Source organism: Dipodomys ordii, unplaced genomic scaffold (assembly GCF_000151885.1).
Source record: "Dipodomys ordii isolate 6190 unplaced genomic scaffold, Dord_2.0 Scaffold1, whole genome shotgun sequence".
Taxonomy (NCBI): domain Eukaryota; kingdom Metazoa; phylum Chordata; class Mammalia; order Rodentia; family Heteromyidae; genus Dipodomys; species Dipodomys ordii.
Genome location: NW_012267217.1, coordinates 27,248,640 through 27,271,655, shown reverse-complemented (window position 1 = coordinate 27,271,655; position 23,016 = coordinate 27,248,640). Strand labels below are relative to the sequence as shown.

The 23,016-nt window shown below is 37.9% G+C and overlaps 1 protein-coding gene and 1 pseudogene across 4 annotated transcripts in view; one reads left to right on the top strand and one right to left on the bottom strand.

The window, feature by feature from the left end:
- The window catches only part of Ift88 (intraflagellar transport 88), a 125,052-nt gene that overhangs the window by 66,770 nt on the left and 35,266 nt on the right, over window positions 1–23,016 (top strand). For all 4 annotated transcript variants that reach the window (XM_013011802.1, XM_013011807.1, XM_013011794.1 and 1 more), the window contains 5 exons: window positions 314–422; window positions 5,449–5,599; window positions 5,989–6,104; window positions 20,603–20,655; window positions 22,868–22,933. In XM_013011802.1, the coding sequence (XP_012867256.1) occupies window positions 314–422; window positions 5,449–5,599; window positions 5,989–6,104; window positions 20,603–20,655; window positions 22,868–22,933 (495 nt within the window). The remainder of the gene's footprint in view (window positions 1–313; window positions 423–5,448; window positions 5,600–5,988; window positions 6,105–20,602; window positions 20,656–22,867; window positions 22,934–23,016) is intronic.
- On the bottom strand, window positions 18,182–18,469 carry LOC105982261 (annotated as a pseudogene).

Sequence of the window (23,016 nt, the reverse complement as noted above, 5' to 3'; positions counted from 1 at the left end):
GGCTTTTTTCTTTTTGCTTATGTGGTGCTGAGGAATCGAACTCAGGGCCTCATGCATGCAAGGCAAGCGCTCTACCACTGAGCCACCTTCCCAGCCCCCCTGCCCCCACTTTTAAAGCCACTGAAACTTTGTTGCATATTTGGTGTGTAATAAAGAATCTTCATTCCCTCATGGCTTTTTGAAAAATAGTTCATCTTCATTTTCTCTCCTGGATTAATATTTACATACATTTAAACATTTTTACAGTTGCTTAAACTTGTATCAGTAATAGTGCTTATAAGTTTTCTTTTCTTTCTTTTTTTTTTTTCTTAAGGCCTTACCTATAAGAAGCTAAACCGGCTAGATGAGGCTTTGGACTGTTTCCTGAAACTTCAAGCAATCTTGAGAAATGATGCCCAAGTTCTTTACCAAATAGCAAATGTGTATCCAATTTCAAAACTTAATAATAGATTATAATGGAGATTAACTAAATGAACTTAGACATTGATGTAAGTGATGGGAACAATCTATTTAGCAGATTAGCATATGATGAAAATATTATTCAAATTCTGTTTTTCAAAGATCATTTGCATTGTGAGATGAATTAGAAGTTACTTAGAAAATTTTTTAAAAATAGCAGTAATTGACTACAACATTTTGAGTATACACAAACTATTCATTGAAATTAAGTTATATAAACCGGGTGCCGGTGGCTCACACCTATAATCCTAGCTACTCAGGAAGCTGAGATCTGAGGATCACGGTTCAAAGCCAGTCAGGGCAGGAAAGTCTGTGGAACTTTTATCTCCAGTAAACCACCAGAAAACTGGAAGTGGCACTGTGGCTTAAGTGGTAGAGCACTAGCCTTGAGTTGAAGAACTCAGGGACAGTGTCCAGGCCCAGAGTTCAAGCAGCAGGAATGATTTAAAAAAAAAAAAGTTATTTGCATGCATATATTCTAGGGTCATTCAAACATAGGAAAAAATGGAAACAACCCAAATGTTCATAGACCAGTGACTGGATAAACAAAGTATGACTACAATGAAATATTATTTTGCCTTTAAGAAGAATAAAACCAAGCCGGGCGCCGGTGGCTAACACCTGTAATCCTAGCTACTCAGGAGGCTGAGATTTGAGGATCCTGGTTCAAAGCCAGCTCCAGCAGGAAAGGCAGTGAAACTCTTACCTAAAATAAACCATGAGAAAACCAAAGTAGCACTGTGGCTCAAGTGGTAGAGCGCTAGCCCTGAGCTGAAGAGCTGAGGGACAGCACTCAGGCCCAGAGTTCAAGCCCCATGACCGAAAACAACAACAATAACAAAAAGACAATAGGTTATGTAATTGAGAACATATTAATTTTGAGTCTTGTAGGGTATTGGTGGAGCTTATTAAACTGATGAAAATATTAAAATATTGTTCATTACTGATTAGTAGTATTGAGTTTACATAATATATTTGTTTTTGCTAATGTGTAGATATGGTAAATACAAATCTCCAAAGACATTTACCCTCCCAAATTATGCACTGCTTTATGGGAACTCAGTTGCTCCATTCATCCCATAGCCATTTTTTGCATGTGTATTATATGAGCCAGTATTATGTTTTAAACCTAGGACATGTGAATCTATAAAATATTTCATACCAGTTTCTTTTGTAACTCTTAGATTTCTGTAATTGTTTATTTTCCCTCTACAATTTGAAAAGAAGAAATTTGCTATTTTTTTAAAGCTTTTTACACTATTGGAAAAGCATTTCAATTTCTTTCATTTTAATAATATCTGGCCACATTGGGAAAATCATAAGCTTCAAAATTGCTACTATTTTGATATAAATTTTATGTAAATGTGTTAAAAAATATATTGCGAGGTACACCATTATAGTTTTAAGTATTACCTGCTATACTTTTGCTAGGGGTCTGTATGGGTGCACACGCACTGGCCAGCCATAGGGCTTAAACTTGGACTGGGTGCTATACCTGATCTGTTTTGTTCAAGGCTATCACTCCACCACTTGAACCACAGCTCTTCTGTTTTCCTAGTAGTTAATTGGAGATCAGAGGTTCACAAACTTTCCTTCCTGGGCTGGCTTTGAACTGTGATCCTCAGATCTCAGCCTCATGAGTAGTTAAGATTACAGGCCTTGGGGCTGGGAAGGTGGCTCAGTGGTAGAGCGCTTGCCTTGCATGCATTTTAAGCCCTGGGTTCGATTCCTCAGCACCCCATAAGCAAAAAGAAAAAAGCTGGAAGTGGCTGTGGCTCAAGTGGTAGAGTGCTAGCTTTGAGCTGAAGAGCTGAGGGACAGTGCCCAGGCCCAGAGTTCAGGCCCCACAACTGGACCCCCCCACCAAAAAAAAGAAAAAAAGATTACCGGCCTTGGCCACTGGTGCTTTATACTTTCGATAGAATAGATTTTTTTTAAATTGTGATTTATAACTTTTAGTTTTTCAAAGGGGTTTGGTAGATGTAAATTAATGTAGCTTTCTTAGAATGTACAAAGCCTTTGGTTCACTTCTCAACACTGCAGATTAAAAAGTTTAAAAAATATTTTGTTTGTAGCAGATAGTATAATAGGTTATTTCTTTTAGTCTTCTTGTACTGTTTCATCTATTTGACTTCTATAAACCTGCAAGTATCATAATCTGACACTGCGTTATGATAAAGCTATTACTGATGTTTGAGGTTGTTTGTATACATATCTTTAATTTTGTCTTGTGGTATCACATTTGTCATTGCTAAAAACTAGAGACCAAGCTGGTGTGGTAGCATGCCACGCCACATACACTTGGTTAAAACTTTTGGAATGAAAGGTTTTGGACAGGAGTGGAGTCTGGCATAGACTTAAGCCCCAGGCATCCCCCAGGAGTTGGTGGAAAACTGGATTCCCTAAAAAAGACAATCTGGTCAGACTTAACCCGTTGTTCTCTGAGAAAGAGAAGTTCCAGTGTGACTGCTGCTCACCACAGTGACCCAGGGCCCAGTGGCAGGATGCCTGCCCTGTGCCCTGACAAGTCCCACCTGGGAGAGCGTCTGTCCTGCCTCCAGCCAGTTCAGGCCTGCCATTGTACACAACAACCCTTGTTTCCTCCTCTAACAAGCAGCTCAGTATCCAACCACCATGGGACCCAGTCCGAGAGGCACAATGGAGAGGAAAGCTGCCGAAGCAAGCATTTGGAAAGGAGCAGAGATCACAGCAGGCAAAGCAGCCATAAAGATGTGTCTACAAGGAGTCCTTAGCTGGGTTCAGTGAAGAGAGGCCAGCGCAGGAGGGCGGAGCACTTCCATAAAGCTGCCTGTGGTGGATAGATGGCTTCTGATTTGACATTGGCAACAGAATAAGGGACTGCAAGTTCAATAAATAGTCTCTGGCCAGAGAAACAAGGTCAAATGCTTAAGTTTCTGCACTTCCAGTGGTTCCTGGTATTTCCAGCTGAGTGGACACCTTTCTGTGACCAGTGGGTGCCACCCCACCTTCTGCGGAGTCTGCGTGAGAGATTGTGTTGGACAAAGAGCTTCAAAAAAAACATGCCCCCAGGAAGGGGGTGTTGGTTCAAGGCTTCCCAAACACTTGGCTGCACCTTTATAGCCTCTACCTTTATTCTTACTATATTCTTCTTGGCTGTACATTCGTTGCCTTTATTCTCATTTTGGCTATTTTTCTATTGATCCGCGAACAGAGCATGTTGTATTTTTTCAGTCCAATAGAGATGGCTTCTCTAAGTAATAAAGACTAAGGCCAAAGATTAAATGTGGGCAATCCCCCAATCAATCTATCATCTGATGTGACGTTGCCTCCAGAAACTCCTACAACTTCACAAGCAGCTCACGCATAGTAAATATAGAGACTTAAAATTTCTAGATATGTCCAACAGACAAAATCAATAATTTAAACTAAGTTAGAAAGAGCTATCCTAGTAGTTTAGAGAGTTCTAAAAAAAAGAGACCTCTGACTATAAAAGAAAAAGAAAGATTCTCCCAACAGTTATGATTAAGTTTAGTCCAACTTACGTTATAGGAAATAGATGGTGTTTTCACACAAAATATAAAGTTAGTAACATATGTCCTAAACCAACCAATAACCATTTCCTTATACAGGAGCTTATAAAGATGAAGTTAGTTGGATAAAAATAAAATTAAAAAGAGTACAATGTAAGTACAGCCCTGTTTTAGGTTTGTTAATTATTAAACATAAAAAAGTTGAATAGATGACGTATTCTATTAAACAATATGCTAGACTTGTTTCGCACCACTTAGCTTAAACAGTTGGTGGGATAGTCATTAATTTTCATGTAATTCATCAATGCTTTGCCTTTAAAAAAATTGATTACGTGCTTAAATAAACAAAAAATCTATGTCACAATCACACACTGTATAAAAATGTTAATTCTCCAACTCTTTTGAGTCTGTATCTGTTTGTCACTTCGCCGACTCCTTTGCCCACCTATCCTGAGATCCCTGTCCCGTCGGTCCCAGTGCTCCGGCCGAGCTGGTCCGTCGCAGTAGCACATTTCTGAAATCTCAGTTACTCAGAGGGAATAGACAGGAGGATCTAGAGTTTGAGGTCAGTTTGAGTAACTGATATACCTTATTTCAAGATACACACAGATACAAACAAACAAGGAAAAGAAAGAAAAATACAAGAGACTCATGTTTTAAAATACTGGGAATTTTTAAGATATATTTTATATTTTAGATCATTTTATATTTATTACATATACAATATGTTTAACAATACTAGAATATTTTCATTTCATTGAAACTGAATCAGACAAAATAAGTAATAAATTTATAACAAATTGATATGAACAAATTATTTGAGTATATACAGAAAACTTGCTAGCTTCAAAAAAGAACTACCTATAGCGTTATTTTCTGATCTAATCAGGAAAAACTCACAGTAAAAACACATAAAAACAGTTCCCTTAATGGGCTAGGCATATCGAGAGAAACAAATTAAACAAACATTTAGGAATTTTTGAAGAAGAAATTTTTTATTTTTGTCGGTCGTGGGGCTTGAACTCTGGGCTTGGGTGCTGTCCCTGTACTCTTCAGCTCAAGGTGAGCATTCTACCGCTTGAGCCACAGCACCACTTCCCATTTTCTAGTGGTTTATTGGAGATAGTCTCATGGAGTTTCCTGTCCCGGCTGGCTTTGAACCGTGATCCTCAGATCTCAGCCTCCTGAGTAGCTAGGATTACAGGCGTGAGCCACTGGTACCCGGTTTTGAAGAAGAAATTTTGGATAAATGTTAGAATAATTCTACAAGAAACTTGGGATTTAATTCTAGTGGAGAATAACAAACGAAAAGGAATACATAGAGAGCAGGCAAAATAGTTACTTAGAAATCTAGAGAGAATGATTGCAAACAACTCATCAACATAGAGTAAGAAATGTTTTGCTATAACATTTTTAGATTTGCTTATTGGTTAGTGAATGTTGAAATTTGTATTATCCTTAACTGATGCTGCTCAAGACATGAATTAATGAAAGATCCGAGTCAAGCTATTGAATGGTTGATGCAGCTGATCAGCGTTGTTCCAACAGATTCTAAAGTTCTAGCCAAGCTGGGAGAATTGTATGATAGTGAAGGAGACAAGTCACAAGCGTTCCAATATTACTATGAGGTAAGTGTGTCAGCTTTCCTTATTATTCTTATTTTCTTGTTTTAGCATTTTATGAATTTTAAAAACTCAAAAAGGCATCCATTTTTAATGAATAGTGATATAAAGTAACATCACATTCTTAAAATAAGTTTTTTTATTAAAGTGAAATTAAAGTGTTTTTCTTTTAGAGCACAATTTACATCCTTGTAGGATTTAAATATTAAATACAACTTGGGTCATATATAAGTAAAAATCTTTAAATAATTGAAAACTCAAAGACTAAGAGTTCTAAGGTTCATTTCTATTAAGAAATTTTATAGTAGATAAATAAAATTATTCAATAGGGAAAGTATTGAAGATGCTTATTATATGCTGCCATATTGACTTTGTCATATTCTATATTTTTCCAGTCGTACAGATATTTCCCTTCTAACATTGAAGTCATTGAGTGGCTTGGAGCATATTATATTGACACTCAGTTTTGTGAAAAAGCCATTCAGTACTTTGAAAGAGCTTCTCTTATACAGTAAGTTGCTATTATAATTTTATGTTTAGCTAATGTTTTTGATCTCCAGAAAATTAATATCTGAACTACCCACCAGTGTCTCATACCTTTCTTCCTAATGTTAGGTTTCTGTCTGCCAGAACAGGCAGAGAAGTCCTATAGACTCCTCTAATTAACCAACAAAATACTGGGCTGTAAGTGTAGTGCAAATGGTAGACTGTCAGTTGTGAGCAAGAAAGCTGAGTGAGTTCAAAGCCCTGAGTTCGAGTCCCTGTACTGATAGACAAAAAAACCCAGTATCTGATGAACATAATAAATTCAAAAATGATTAATGAACATTTGTGATTTTTATTTTCTTATATGTTATCCCATTTTGCTTATGTTTATTTTGATAATAATATATAATATATAATAACATATATAATATATTCCCATTTGCATGGAATTAAAAAAAATACCTTCTATAGTGTACATCATATATCTGTGAACCAGTATAATTTCCTTATAAATCAGAACATGACTATGGGCAGTTTCGTTTCTGAAAGAATCCTAATAGAAAAAAAGGTTTGTTGGTTTCAGTTTACAATTGATATACATTAATATTAAAAATGAAACTTTTAAGTGTCTTTGAGTTTATATCAGAATATTTACATTCAGGCAAAATTACTCAGAAATAATCCTGTTCTGCTTTATAAGTGACCACATTGAATTTTAAGATGAAATTGTGACTTAGAATTATTTCAACCATAAAGGAAGACTTCAGTGGTTTAAATGGTCTGTGAAGAATTTGTGTTAGTCAATTAATTTTTTTCTTTTTGTCGGCCGTGGAGCTTGAACTCGGCTTGCACGCTGTCCCCCAGTTCTTCAAGGCTTGTGCTCTACCATTTGAGCCAGTGCCACATCTGGTTTTCTGGTGGTTTATTGGAGATAAGAGTCTCATGGACTTACTGCCTGGGCTGGCTTTGAACTGTGATCCACATATCTCAGCCTCCTGAGTAGCTAGGATTATAGGCATGAGCTACTGGTACCCAGCGTTAATCAATTTTTATGCATTTGTCTCAGATGAATAATTTGAGGACTACTACCAAGGTTAAGTAGATAGTTTTAGTTTATCTTTTAAGTTTAAAGATACACATACTACACTTAATATCCTAACCTTAGCTTAGGTTACATGAAAATATTTCTCCTTAGTAGATAGTTTTAGTTTATGTTATCTTTAAGTTTAAAGATACACATACTACACTTAATATCCTAACCTTAGCTTAGGTTACATGAAAATATTTCTCCTTAGCTTAGTCCAGTGGATGTCATATATAGATATATTAATCATTCCCTTATCCATGTTTAGTTTCTTTCTCTCCATCCTACTAGTGTTTTAGCCTCAGAAGTAGTGATGCTCTTTTTCTAACCCATTGCCCCACCATTGATCTTTATCTCACTCATAATTCAGATTCCTGGATATTACCTAATACTTTCCCATATTTTATTTGTGCCAGTAAAATGTTGTTACAATATCTGGCTATAACTCTGCTTTCCATACTCTCATTTTCTAGCATGCCTATGAAACCACCAGTCTCTTGACTGCCCTCTAGCAGTCTTGTCTCATTCTGGATTTCATTCTGAGTCTGTCTTTATTAGACTGCTTAGTTGAGCATATTTGTTTCCTTCTTGATAACTCAAATTCTGTTTCATTATCTCTCTCGCTCTGTTGTCCATCCACCCCCAGAATTCCTTTTGCTGTGTTATGTTTCAGTTTCCCTGAAAATAGAAGCCTTTTCTGGAAAACCCTCCTACATTCTAGAAAATCTGCCTAGTTGTTTTTATTGTAAAGGTGATGTACAGTAGGGTTACAGTTGCATAAGTAAGGTAATTAATACATTTCTTTTTGAGCAGTGTTACTCCCTCCCTCATTTTCTCTTGCTCTATCCCCCACAACCCCCTGCTTTTCTATAAACTTATTTGCATTTGCATCTGTTTTTACCTTCTTTCCTAGTGACAGACATTCAGCATATATTAATCACATCACCCATCTTCTTTCTGAGTATTTTATTTTACTTTCTTGCCAGTCCTGGGGCTTGAACTCAAGGCCTGGGCACTGTTCCTGAGCTGTTTTGCTCAAGGCCAGTACTCTGACACTTGAGCCACAGCTTCACTTCTGGCTATATATTTTTTGGCAGTATTAGCGATAAGAGTCTCATGGGCTTTCCTGACTGGGTTGGCTTTGAACCATGATCCTTAGATCTGAGCCTCCTGAGTAGGATTACAAACTAGAGCCACTGGTGTCTGGCTGAACATTTATTTTATGTAGTATACTCCTTAATTTTTTCTCTTATATGACAATCCTTTAAAAATATACTGTTATTTTTGTCACACATAATAATTGTACTTATATGTTACATGTATTAAATTTACCTCAACAATAATTCCATAATAAATAAAAATGTAAGTTCTTTAGGGGTGGGAATATTAATTCTTGTGTCATATAGTTCTTTGCATGTTATAGAGTATTTTGCATAGAGTTAACTTGAATTTCTTACCGTGTTGTTTCTTTACTATAGGAACTGCTCATCTTGTAGTATCTTTTATATTTTAGAAAATATTATTTAATGTCATGAAATACCAGCAGGCAGACCAGTGTATGTTGGGAGTTTCAGATGGGGCAGAGAGAAAAAGGACTATTTGAATGAATAATGACCATCACTTTTCGTATTTGAGGACTTAGACTTGCAGATCCATGTCCAGGTAGTTTTGAAAATTCTTAAGTAGGAAAGAAACCTCAAATACCCATAGTGAGCACATTATTATCAAACTATTGACAGGATCTTGAAAACAACAAGATGAAAGTGACTAATCACATAAAGGAATGTTCAATATAATTGTCTGCAGATTTCACAACAGAAACCTTGCAGGCCAGAAGACAATTACATGCCCTGTTTATAAAGTACCAAAACTGAAAAAAAAAGAGAAAATGATAAAATGATCAAGTCATTATTACTTTTTTGTTGGTTGTGGGGCTTGAACTCTGGGCTTGGGTGCTGTCCCTGAGCTTTTCAGCTCAAGGCGAGTGCTCTACTGCTTGAGCCACAGCGCCACTTTTGGTTTTCTAGTGGTTTATTGGAGATATGAGTCTCACAGAGTTTTCTGCCCAGGCTGGCTTTTAATCATAATACTCAGATCTCAGCTTCCTGAGTAGCTAGGATTACAGGAGTGAGCCACCAGCGCCTGGCCATTAGTACATTTTTTTGTCTAGCAAAACTGTCCTCTGAGAAAGTGAAAGTAAGACATTTCCAGGTAATGTCTTACCTGGAGTTACAATGAGTTACTTTCCAATAAACTCATTATATAAGTGAAAAGTAAAAATGATATTTTATATTGGAAAGATTAAAATGAAGTTATTTCTGACTATAAATACGATTGTTTATGTAGCTATACTCAAGGAATATATGAGAAAGTGAATCTGATTAATGTATTTAGTACTATTGAATTACATAAAATTATCACATAAATTTATTGTAAATTACTTACAATAAATAATCCAGAAGAGAAACAGAGAAGATAAGAAAGCAATTTTATTTATAATAGCATCAAAAAGAATAAAAAATTAGGATTTAACCATTAAAGACATATACACTGAAAATTCTTGAAATTTTAAAAGACATAAATAAATCAAAAGTCCATGTACATAGATTGGAAGACTTGATATTAGTAAGGTAATAGTACTACTCAAAGTGATTTTAGGTTCAGTATAATCTCTATCAAAACCCAAACATATATTTTTCTTCTTCAATACAAGAGATAAACACAGGGCCTTTTGCATGCTAAGTAAGTACCTCACCACTTGAACCAACCCCCCCAGCACTCACTCAATAGTACTTTTTGCAGAAATAGAATATCTATTTTAATAATCATAGAATCTCAAGGAACCCTAAATATTGAAAATAATTGGAAAAAGGAACACAGTTGCAGGATTCACACTTCGTGGTTCCAAAATTAGCTTCCATGCTCCTGTGATGAAAACAGTGGTGCTTTAGAGGCCAGACAGATGTAAGATCTAGAACTCAAATGTATGAGCCAAATATGTAAGTTAATTTCAACAAAGGCATCAAAACCATTCAGTAGGATAGGGACAGTCTTTTTAAAAATATACTTTTAGAATCTTTAAGTAGTTGTACAAACGCCATTCACCAAAGCAATTTATGAATACAGTGCATCTTGATCAATGTCACTCCTTTCAGCATTCTCTTTGACAAGAGGTTCTTGGATAACCATAATGGTGGTACATACCTGTAATCCTAGCATTCAGACAATTGCTCAATTTGAGGAGAGCTTAAGCTACAAAGCAAGACCCTATCTTAAAAAAAGAAAAGCTGAACCTTTTCTTTATATCACGAATAAAAATTAATTCACAATAGACCAAAAACTTTTAGTTTTTTTGAGGTTTTTGAGTAAGTAGATGTTTAAGGTATAAGAGGGGCACATTGAGAGGCTGTCATTTCTTCAATTCTCAACTTTGTTAGCATTTTTAATAGTAGACTTTAGAATTCCTGGTTATGGTTATTTATTTTAAACAGAATTTGATCTCCTGATAAGAGGAGATGAGATAAACTATGCATTTTTTTCTTTACTCTTTTTTATGTTGTTGTTGAGATCTTATTCAAACACAAAATGAAAATTGTTCTTTAGGTACTAAATTTGTAAGCCTAAATAGAATTAATGTTAAGGATAATGGCAAAACAGTCATTTAAAACAAAATGTAGTAGGTTTTTTTCTTGTTCTTTTCCTATTTTAAGAACCTACGCTATTGTTGTTTTAGGTTACCTTTACATAGGCCAGGTGATAACTACCTTTTTTCCTTTTGCTTAGTATCATCTGTTCCCTCGGTCTCTCTCATTCTCTCCCTCCCATCTCTGTCCATGAGTTGCGTGATCCACTTTCATCAATGTTCAGTGCCACTGGGATCTGCTGCTGGACTTTTTCACCCATTTTCCATTGATTCTGTGCCCACCCCCCACCTTCCCTCAGATGTGCATGTGTATACACCGTATATGAGGTAATGAATACAGAGTCATCTAAAAACAATAACAAACTAAGAAAAGGCCCTTTGTTCCTTATCTTTGGAGGTCATTTTAGTATATATATTATTTTATATACATATGAGGAGGTGCTTGGGTATTATAATTCAGTGCTTTTCTCCTAACACTGGCCTCTTTTGGTCTCATTGTGTATAGGTGTCTAGAATCCTGTATGCTTTGTCACATCTCATTGTGTTTTAAATAATCTAACATCTACATATCAGGGAGAACATGTGCCATTTGTCTCTCTGATCTTGGCTTACCTCGCTCAACATGATTTGTCTGGTTCCATTCATTTCCCTGCAAATGCCATTATTTTATCCTTTCTAATGGCTCTGTAAAATTCCATTGTATATAGGTACCACATTTTTTGGATCCATTCATCTATTGTGGGGCATCTGGGTTGTTTCCATATCTTGGCTATTGTGAATAGTGCAGTAATGGACATGGATGTACAGGTATCCTTGCATATCCTGGTTTATGATGCCCAGGGTAGAGCCTAGAGTGGTATGGCTGGGCCATAGGGAAGATCTGTGGTTAGGTTTTTGAGGGCCCTCCAGACTGCTTTCCAGCGTGGTTGTATTAGTTTACATTCCCACCATCAGTGCAGTAGGGTTCCTTTTTCTCCACATCCACACCAACATTTGTTGCTGTCTGAATTAAGAATATTGGCCAATAACTCTTCTGTACGGTATTCTCACAATAATAATAATAAAAGAATATTGGCCAGTCTAACTGGAGTGAGATGCTATCTCAGAGTTGTTTTGATTTGCATTTCCTTTATGGCCTGGGATGGTGAACGTTACCTCATGTGTTTAGCTCCCTTGCCCATTTATTGATTGCTTAGGTTTGGGAGGGGTTAGCTGCTTGAGCTCCCTCTGTATAGGAGGCCTTTGATGTGTTGCTAGTAAAGATCTTTTGCCAGTTGGTTGACTGTTTTTCTAGTTTAGTAGCTGTGTCTTTAACTGTGCAGAAAATTTTTATTTGAATGTTGTCCCATTTGTCCAGTCTCTCTCGTATCTGTTATGTCCCTAGGACTCTGGTCAGAAAGTTCCTGCCTGTGCCTATAAGTTCTAATGTCTCTCCTACTCTGTCTTGCAATAGTTTCAGAGTTTCAGGTTTGATGTTAAGGTCTTTAATCCATTTTGAGTTGATGTTAATGCATGGTGACAGGCTCGAATCCACTTTTAGTTTTCTGCATGTGGCTGCCCAGTTTTCCCAACACCAATAGTTGAAGACGCTATGTTTTTTTCCACTGTATGTCTTTGGCTCCTTTGTTGAATATCAGATGACTGTAAGTACGTGGTTTTAATTCTGGGTCTTCTAATGTGTTCTATTGATCTTCAGGTCAATTTTTGTGCCAAAACCAAGCTGTTTTTGTTATTATAGCTGTATAGTAGAGCTTGAAATCTGGTATTGTGATACCATATGCATTGCTTCTTTTGCCTAGAATTGCTTTGGCTATTCTAGCACTTTTGTTGTTCCATATGAAGTTTTGGATTGTTTTCTCTATTTCAGTTGGGATTTTGATAGGTATTGCATTGAATTTGAATATCATTTTTGGCAGTATAGACATTTTCACAATATTGATTATACCTATCCATGAACATGGAAGGTCTTTCCATTTCCTGGTGTCCTCTATGATGTCTTACTTTAGATTTTTGTAGTTTTTGTTAAATAGATCTTTTACATCTTTGGGTAGGTTGAGTCCTAGATTTTTTTTTTTTTGAGGCTGTTGCAAATATGGTTGTTTTCATGAGTTCCCTGTCTGCTTATATGTTGTTGTTGCCATACAGAAAGAATACTGATTTTTGTGCATTAATATTGTATCCTGTTGCTTTGTGAAGTGGTCGATTAGTTGTAGGAGTTTGGGAGTGGAGTTCTTTGGGTCCTTCAGGTATGAGATCATGTCATCTGCAAATAAGGGTAGTTTAATTTCTTCTTTCCCTTTCTGGATCCCTGTAATGTCCTTTTCTTGCCCTATTTTTCTGGCTAAGAATTCCAGATTTGTATTGAAGAGGAGTAGATAGTAGAGACAATGGGCATCCTTACTTTGTTCTTGATTTTAGTGGAAATGGTTTAAATTTTTCCCCATTTAGTATGATATTGCCTGTTGCTCTGTCTTATATGGCATTTATTGTTTTAAAGAATGTTCTTTCTTCCCTAGTTTCTCCAGAGCTTTTAACATGAATGGATGTTATATTTTGTTGGAAGCTTTTTATGCATCTATTGAGATGATCATGTGGTTCTTGACCTTAGCTCTGTTGACGTGATAAATTACATTTATTGATTTGTTAAACCAGCCTTGCATCTGTGGAATGAAGCTTACTTGGTCATAATGTATGATTTTTTGTTTCTGGATTCTGTTGGCTGATAATTAATTGAGGAACTTTGCATCTGTATTCCTCAGAGAGATTGCGCTGTAGTTTTCTTTTTTGTTTTCTTTTTTGTTGGGATGAGTGGGATTTTGGCTTTACAGAATGAGTTTGGGATTGTTCCTTCTGCTTCTATTTCATAGAAATGCTTGAGGGGTATTGGTATTAATTCCTCTTTAAAAGTCTTATAGGATTCTGTGGTAAATCCATCTGAGCTTTTCCTTGTTGGAAGACTTCTGATTACTTCCTCTATCTCCTTGTGTGTTAATGGTTTAGTTAATTGGTTTATATCTTCTTGGTTCAGTTTAGGCAGTTTCCATGTTTCTAGAAATTTGTTCATTTCTGCCACATTTTCCTTTTTTACTGCATATAGATTTTGGAAATAGCTCTTTACAATCATTTGGATTTCTTGGATATTTGTTGTATTTTTTTTTTTTTTTGTCATTCGTGGGGCTTGAACTCTGGGCCTGAGCACTGTCCCTCAGCTCTTCAGCTCAAGGCAAGCACTCTACCGCTCGAGCTACAGTGCCACTTCCTGTTTTCTGGTGGTTTATTAGAGATAAGAGTTTCACGGACTTTCCTGCCCAGGCTGGCTTTGAACCCAGATCCTCAGATCTCAGCTTCCTGAATAGCTAGGATTACAGGCGTGAGCCATCAGCACCGGCTAATTGTTGTATTTCATGTGGCATCCCTGATCTTATTGACTTGAATCTCCTCTTTCTTTTTTTTTTTTTATTAAGCTCACAAGTGGTTTGTCAATTTTAACAATTTTTTCAACCCCCCCCCCCAGCATTTTGTTACATTGAATGTATGTATGTTTTATCTATCTCTTTGATTTTTTTTTTTTTTGTCAGTCGTGGGCCTTGAACTCTGGGCCTTAGTGATGTCCCTCAGCTCTTCAGCTCAAGGCTAGTGCCTTACCACTTGAGCTACAGCACCACTTCCATCTATCTCTTTGATTTTTGTCCTAATCTTTGATATCACTCTTCATCTAATAGCTTTAGATTTAATTTTTTCTTGTTTTACTAGCATTTTAAATTGAATCATGAGGTTACTTGAACTGTTTCTGTTTTCTTTATGTGTGTGTTTAGAGTTAGGAAATTTCTCCTTAGCACTGCTTTTGCTATACTCTAGAGGTTCCATTGTGATGTGTTTTCATTTTCATTGAGTGTAAGAACTTTCTAATTTTTTCCTTAATTTCATCTGTGACCCATATGTTATTCAGTAGTGTGCTGTTCTGCCTCCATGTATTTGAGTAACTTCTACAGCTTTGTTGTTAGGAACTAGTTTGATTGCACTGTAGTCGGATAGGATGCAAGGGATTATGTCAATCCCCTTATATTTGCTTAGGTTCTTTATGTAAATTATGAGATGATCTGTTTTAGAGAAAATTCCATGGGCTGCAGATAAGCATATGTATCGGGTTGTTGTTGGGTCGAAAACTCTGTAGATGTTTGTTAAGTCCAATAGGGTTATGGGCTCATTTAGTCCAAAGGTTTCTTTGCTTATCTTTTGTTTAGTTGACCTCTCCTTCAGTGAGAGTAAGGAGTTAAAATCTCCCACTACTATTGTATTTGAGTCTGTCTTGTTTTATAAGTCTGAGAGTATTTTTGTTTCTTGAATTTTTTTTATTTTTAATTTTGTTGCCAAAGAGGAGTTAAAGTTACATAAGTAAGAGAGTATTTGTTTAATGTATTTAGGTATGCCATTGTTTGGTGCATAAGTATTGACCACTGTGATTTCCTCTCCCTGGAACATTCCCTTTATTAGTATGTAATGAACTACATTGTCTTTTGTACTGATTTTAATGAAAAGTCTTATTTTATCATATCAATACGGCTCCTCCTGCCTTCTTGCAGGGTGCATTTGCATGGAAGATCTTTTTCCATCTCTACATTCGGTGTTTGTTTTTATCTTTGGCTGTGAGATAGGTCTCTTAGAGACAAGAAATGGGATGGATCTTGGTTTTTTTTTTGGGGGGGGGTCCGGTTGTGGGGCCTGAACTCTGGGCCTGGGCACTGTCCCTCAGCTCTTCAGCTCAAGGCTAGCACTCTACCACTTGAGCCACAGCGCCACTTCCGGCTTTTTTCTTTTTGCTTATGTGGTGCTGAGGAATCGAACCCAGGGCCTCAGGCATGCAAGGCAAGCGCTCTACCACTGAGCCACCTTCCCAGCCCATGGATCTTGTTTTTTGATCCAATCTGAAGTTCTTTCTTTGGATTGGGGAATTGAGTTTGTCAATGTTTAGGGTTGTTGTAGAGAGATTTGTCATGTTTCCTGCCATTTTCTTGTTTACCTGTGTTTTTCATCTTTTCTATTCTCTTTTCTATTCTTGTGCTTACTAAATTGATCTTCTAGTGATTTTTGTCTATTTTTTTGATTGTTTTCTTCAGCTTGTATTCCTCCTTTTAGTACTTTGTATTGCTGGTTAGTGTTCATGAATTTATTTAATTTTTGGTTGTCATGAAATGGTTTAGTTTCATCATCAAATGTAAATGATACCTTCGCTTAGTATATGATTTGGGGTTGGCAATTGTTGATCTATAGGTCTTAGATGGTAATTTTCCATATTTTCCTTGCATTGAGGGTTTGTGTGGAGAGGTCCACAGTGATTTTGATTTTCTTTCCATTGTAATCTAGTTCCTTCTTTGATTTTGCAGCATTTATAATTAGTTCCTTGTTATTCCAGTCTAATGTTTTTACTGTGATGTGTCTAGAAGTGTTTCATGTAGGATCCTGTCTGCTAGGTGTTCTATATGCTTCTGTTTTGCTGGGGAGATTTTTGTCTCTTAAGATTGGGGAAGTTGGGGCTGGGAAGGTGGCTCAGTGGTAGAGTGCTTGCCTTGCATGCATGAGGCCCTGGGTTCAATTCCTCAGCACCACATAAGCAAAAAGAAAAAAAAAAGCCGGAAGTGGTGCTGTGGCTAAAGGGTAGAATGCTAGTCTTAAGCTGAAGAGCTGAGAGACAGCGCCCAGGCCCAGAGTTCAGACCACGATCAGACCACAATCAGACCCCCCCCCCAAAAAAAAAAAGATTGGGGAAGTTTTCAGTGATTATCTTACTGAATAGGTTTTTAATGCCTCTGTTATGAAATTCTTCCCCCTTATTGGTCCCAATTATACCTAGATTTGATTTTTTGGGCTTTTTCTGACAATTCTTGGATTACCCTTTGGTAATTTCTAAGTTTTTTTCATACCTATGACTTTCTGTTCCATCTCTTCTCTTTTAACCTTAACTTCTAGTATTGTATTTTCCATCTCACTTTTTCTGTTACCTATGACTTCCACTGTGGTTTACATTGTAGAAATTGAACTATTTATGCTTTCTATATAAGTTCTTATAGTATTAATTTCATCTTTTAATAAGGTGTATAACTTGTCTACTTTTGTCTGTGTCTCTGTTTTCTTTTTTGGACGAGAGTTAAATATTCTTCCTTTCCCCTTCCCAACTTATGCCAACATCATCAAATGAAAACAGGGGTTATACCGTGGGGGAGGAGCATACAAAGCAACAAAAAATTCATGTAGTACCTTATAAATATGTTAGAAGCAATAGCAAGAAAGAAAAAAAACACTTGTGTCCTTATCTTGGGGTTCATTTCATTTAACATCATCTTACCTGACCTTTTCTGCTTGTCTCAGACATATATATACTCGTTACTGCAAATAAGGGAAACCATGGGTAGTGGGGAGTGTAGTTGTGGAGATGGGAGGGAAGGGATGGTAGGGGAAAAACAAAGGAGAAGGCAACAATTCTGGATAAGAAATGTACTCATTACCTTGCTCATGTAACTGTGACCCCTCCTTTGTACAGTAGTCTCACAATAAAAGACTTATTAAAAACATTCTTTATTTGACATTTATACATAAGCCACACTAAAATGCCTTTCAATAAGTAAAAGGCAGATTTCAGAGACAGGGAATTCTAATTAAATTGTCATATCAAGACCAAAACTATAGACATTGTTCCTCATCTTTAGCCATTGCCTTAAACAGGTTAATTTTTCTTGATTCTGAGACAGTGAAGAGATTTCCTCAGTATTTAAAGATGTTCCCATAATTAGTTATATAAATCTGAATATAAAACCAATTTTCAACAGATTTGGAGATTGTATTATTCCCTATCTTGCTCAAAAATTGAATATGAGTAGGCTGGGTGCTAGTGGCTCACGCCTTTAATCCTAGCTACTCAGGAGGCTGAGATCTGAAAATCTCAGTTCAAAGCCAGCCCCAGACAGGAAAGAAACTCTGTGAGACTCTTATCCCCAATTAACCACCAGAAAATTGGAGTGGTACTGTGGCTCAAGTGGTAGAGTGCTTGCCTTGAACTGAAGAGCTGAGGGACAGCGCCCAGGCCCAGAGTTCAGGCCCCATGACTGATGAAAAAAAAAAATTGAACATTAGTAAGTCCAGTCATATGACAGAAAGGGCAAAAAAGTGACAGTGTTTTTTTTTAAAGATATATTCACTTAGCCACAAGCCAGTTTTACTTAAATCAGGACTGTCCAAAAGTATTTTGCTAGCCATTCATGATCTAAAATTTGATATTAGAGATCATTTGAATTATGGTACACATTAAAAAGCTATGAGACATTTGCAATAAATAACTAAGGCTGTGACTATTACTAATTTGTAGCTTTTTTGAGATAAGCTATATCAAATCTGCCCATTTTCCTTTCGTTTTAATGCCAGCAAAGATCATTTTTGTTCCAGGGATGTACTTTTTGGGATTCTCCAAATACTCCATCAGTGTATCCGCTCCACAGGTGATGACTTTGTTCTTGTTGGCATCTGTGTAATTGAATCCAGCTGCTTGACCTGTCTTCTGACCCAGACCGTGGAGATTAGGCCCAGTCTTGTGCTTGGCTCCCTTTTCAACGGTGTGGCACTGGCCACACCTCTGAACAAAAATCTTTTTGCTTTTCTCAACATCACCCATTTTCAATTCACACTTTACTTGCTACCCATCCCGAGCTAGCTGAAAGGATCTCAGTTCAGTCTGTAGCGAGGACTAGGAAGGTTAGAATTGGGCCTCTGGCATTGGTATTGGTTTTAGAAGGGTTGGGCTTCCAATGGGTGCACAGGGTTTTTTTGTGCCTTGGCCCCAGTTTGGTTCTCTCTGTACAAATGGCTGGTGCTTGGTCTGCTGCTGCTTGTGTGTATGTGCGTGTTCTCAGTCTGCTGCGGGCTCACTGACACAATTTGTGGTTCCAGATCGAGGCCAGCGCCATGGCTGTTAGTAGGGGTGTGCTGTTAGTCGCTGGCATGTTCCTTAGTGGTTCCTGACAGGGGCTGATGCGCAAGTGCTTCAGGGGCCTACATTTCCCAGCAGGGGCTGCCGCCTGGGCAACTCATGGTTCCCTCATAAGATCCGTGTGCGTCCACCTCACTTGGCGGCTCCCAGTGGGGGAATGCTCTGCCAGCTGCTAGAACATCCATACGATTCACAGTTCCAGTCAGGGGCCAGTGGCTCCCAACAGGGGCTGGCGCCATGGGTGCCAAGGAATATACTACCGACAGGGTAGCTGTGTCCGTGGCTGGTTCCCATTGGCTGATACACAAACACTTCGGGGTCCTTTGCTTCCTGGCAGTGATAGGTGTCTATGCAGCTTGTGCTTCCGCCCAGGGATGATGCCTGTAGTCCCTTGGTGGTTCCCAGTGGGGAATCTCCCCCAGTGGCCAGCACACACATGTTTTGTGGTTCCTGATAGTAGAGCCCTCCGCCAGCTGCTATGTGTTTGGACCTGTCTGTTATGGAAGGCTGGGAGTTGGACTTACTCTGGGATAAAGGGGCAGGTCCCTGCGGGTGAGCAGACTGGGTTCTCCAGCTGGCCCACTCACTCTCCAGATAAACAGTGCTGTGGGAAATGCAGGGTCCTAGTGCCTGACAAGTGTGAGTCCCTGTGGCCTCCCACTGGAAGCCAGCAGGTTTGTGTGTGTGGCGGGGCAGTGGGAATGAGAAAGGGCTCTGGCCTGTTTGTCCTCTTCATATGTGGTGTTACTTCTTGGACGGGAAAGAGGGGTCTGGTTCAAGCTCTGTTGGTCACTGCCAGCGTTGATCTCCCATGGGTGAGGCGGGGCGGGGCGGGGGGTGGGGGCGGCGGGCAGCGGGTTATTCACTGATCCTGGAACTGGTTGTGAGCAGATACGTGGTGTTGTGGCACATCTTTGTATATGTGTGCTGCAGCTCGCCAATTGCCAGGCTGCCATCGTGCTCTGTGTCATTGCTTGTGGGCTGAGCAGTGGGGCAGTGGGAACTCTTCTGGTCGGGGTGTTGCAGTACCTTGCCTCTGGCCTCTGTCCCTGTCAGCAGCTGTCCAGGTCTGGTGCTATGAGGGTTTTCTGCATCTGGGTTCTGCAGTGCGCTGGTGATCCAGAAGTCTCAGGCAGCTGTGGGCCACTTTTTGTGGCTTAGCTGAGCTGCCTGGGAAGGATGGGGAAGGGTTCTTAATAATTTTCTGTCTTCCTGTGTGCAAATTATGAGTATTTTTTCAGTCCCTGTGATTCTCTTCGTTTGTTTGTTGTTGTTGCTGACCCCTTGGGGGAGCTGGTGTTGGGACTAACTCTGTGTTCCCTTAGAGCCAGGCCAATTCCCTGTTGTTTTAGTGCCATCTTACTCCCATCTCTTGTAGTATTTTTTTTAATCAAACATTTCAAGTGTTTTTCATAAGTATATCTAAATAAACTGAGCGTCAGTGGCTCACTTATACTTTGAAGCTGAGATACTGAGGATCATGGTTTGAAACCACCTTAAGGAAGAAAAGTTTGCTGAACTCCCTCTCTAAAATTACTAGCAAAAAACATGGCTGGAGATAGCATGCCAGTCCTGAGTTCAAACCTCAGTACCTAATACTTAAATAAAAGACATAATTAGATGAACCTTGAAGGACTTTAGAGGTTGAAGGATCATAATGAAGGAAATTATGTACCTGCTATTTAAAATAACAAAATATGATCTGATAAAAGGTCACAAATTAATTCAAAGGTAATATAGATACAAAGCTTTATAAAACTGAATATCTCAGTTTTTTTTGTTATATGTCTAATTTCAATTAACTTATTTCTTCCATAGGCCTACACAAGTGAAATGGCAGCTGATGATTGCTAGTTGTTTCAGAAGAAGTGGTAAATGTTTTGATTTTAATAATTTCTTACATATCTTCTTTTCTTCTTTTAGGTTATTATGTATATAAGTATGTTACGGTTGGGTATTTGCTAAAACACTACATAAAATGAAGGATTATTTGAAAAACATAATAATCATTACATACAATAAAACATACAGATTTTCTTTTCTTTTTTTGGGTGAAGGATAGTAGAGATTGAACCCATGAGAAAGTGCTATGCCATTGAGTAATACACCCTTCTTCCCTGAGGTAGCCCATACAACTTGGATGTTAATCTTGTATTCCTCTCCTAAAAAGGATTACTTGACTGAAAAAGGGAACAAAGGACAGATACAGCAAGAACAGTCATTGTACATATGTGATCAAGGAAGTGGGACATGTTGAAATAAGTCTGGGAGGAAGGAACATGGGAGTTGAGCCTGGGACACTAGGCCTGTGAATTATTAAATCACGGATCACTAGATAGAGTGGTACATACCAGTGGGATCCTCAACTCATGTAATCACTAACTCCTATTAGATACATTAACTTGGTTGTACTGTCTACATTTTAGTTATGTGTGTTTTCAACTGCATGGGTTCCTTATATTAATTGAAGAATTAATGTAAAGTATGTACATGAACAGTCACATTCTGACTAGTTTGAAGACAATCTGGTTGAGATGTTAAAGTGCAGGTTTAGAAGCCGCCGCTAGCATTTAATTCAACATTTACTGTGTGCTAGGTTGCTCTTTCCACATGAATATTACAGTGTTGTTTAAAGCATTAGAATAGCATTCCTTTTGTACATAGAGATTTGTAATTTGTCTACTGATGTTTTAGCAAAGATCTTTGATCCAAACCCTCTTTTTTCTATTCTTTGCAGCTATAATAAGCAAATTAAGAAGCAAATGACTGGTTGGGGATGTAGTTCAGTGGTGGAGTACTTCCCTTAGCATGCTCAAGGTCCTGGGTTTGATCCATAACACTACAGAACAAAACAAAAAATTGCTTCCAGAATATCTTTTAGTGTTTAAAGAAATATTTTACCATTTCCTACTAAATGGCATTGAAATTATTATTGATTTATGACAAATTATTATTTTTTGTTTATTTTTTTGTTGGTCATGAGGCTTGAACTCTGGGCCTGGGCGCTGTCCCTCTGCTCTTCAGCTCAAGGATAGCACTCTACCACTTGAGCCACAATGCCACTTCTAGTTTTCTAGTAGTTAACTGGAGAAAAGAGTCTCATGGACTTTCCTGCCTGGGCTGGCTTTAAACCATGATCCTCAGATCTCAACCTCCTGAGTAGCTAGGATTACAGGCACCATTGCCTGGCTAGACAAATTATTTTTAAAATTACCTGTTCATCTGAAATAATACTTTTTAGGAAAGTGAATGGAGTTTTGAGAGATCGAACACCAACTCTACCACTAAGCTACACTGCTAGCCCAGAATGAATCTTAATTTTAGCTACTAAAATATTGATTTTTAAGAATTAAAAGTAGCCAGGCAATGATGGCTATCATGCCTGTAATCCCAGCTCTTGGGAGGCTGAGATCCAGAATGTAATGGTTAGAAGCCGACCTGAGCAGAAGAGTCTGTGTAACTCTGTCTCCAAAATAACCTGCAAAAAGCAGAGCTAGAGGTGTGGCTCAAGTAGTAGACTGTCAGGCCAGTGCTTAAGTCCAACAAGCTGAAAGCATTAAGTTGTCACAAAAAGTCAGTACCTTGCTTGGTGCCAGTGACTCATGCCTGTAATCCTAGCTACTCAGAAGACTGAAATCTGAGGATCATGATTCAGAGCCAGCCCCGGAAGGAAGTCTATGAGACTCTTATCTCCAGTTAACGACCAGAAAACTGGAAGTGGCACTCTGGCTCAAGTGGTAGAGTGCTTGCCTTAAACTGAAGTGTTCAAGGGCAGTGCCCAGACCCAGAGTCTAAGCCCCATGAGTGACCAAAAAAAAAAAAAGGTCCAGTACCTTGGAACAAAAAAAAGTAAAGCTAAGTTTCAACTATTGACCACTTAGTTCTGCTTTAACACTTTCTCAACTTTATTTCCTTTCTACATCCCAACCCCCCGAAGAATGATAATATATTTGCTTTTAGCAGGCATGAAAACATTCTGCTAAATCATTAAAATATGACAATATTTTTAATTAAAATTAATATTTTGCTAAATTCTATTAGTTTGTATAAGTTGCTAGTTTGTCTTTCTTTTGTCTTTATTAGGTAACTACCAGAAAGCATTAGATACTTACAAAGATATTCACAGAAAATTTCCAGAAAATGTTGAATGTAAGTGAAAGCATAAGATATCCCATTGTGTGTTTTAATATATAATTATGCTGCTATCATCCTCCTATATATAAATTCAGCCG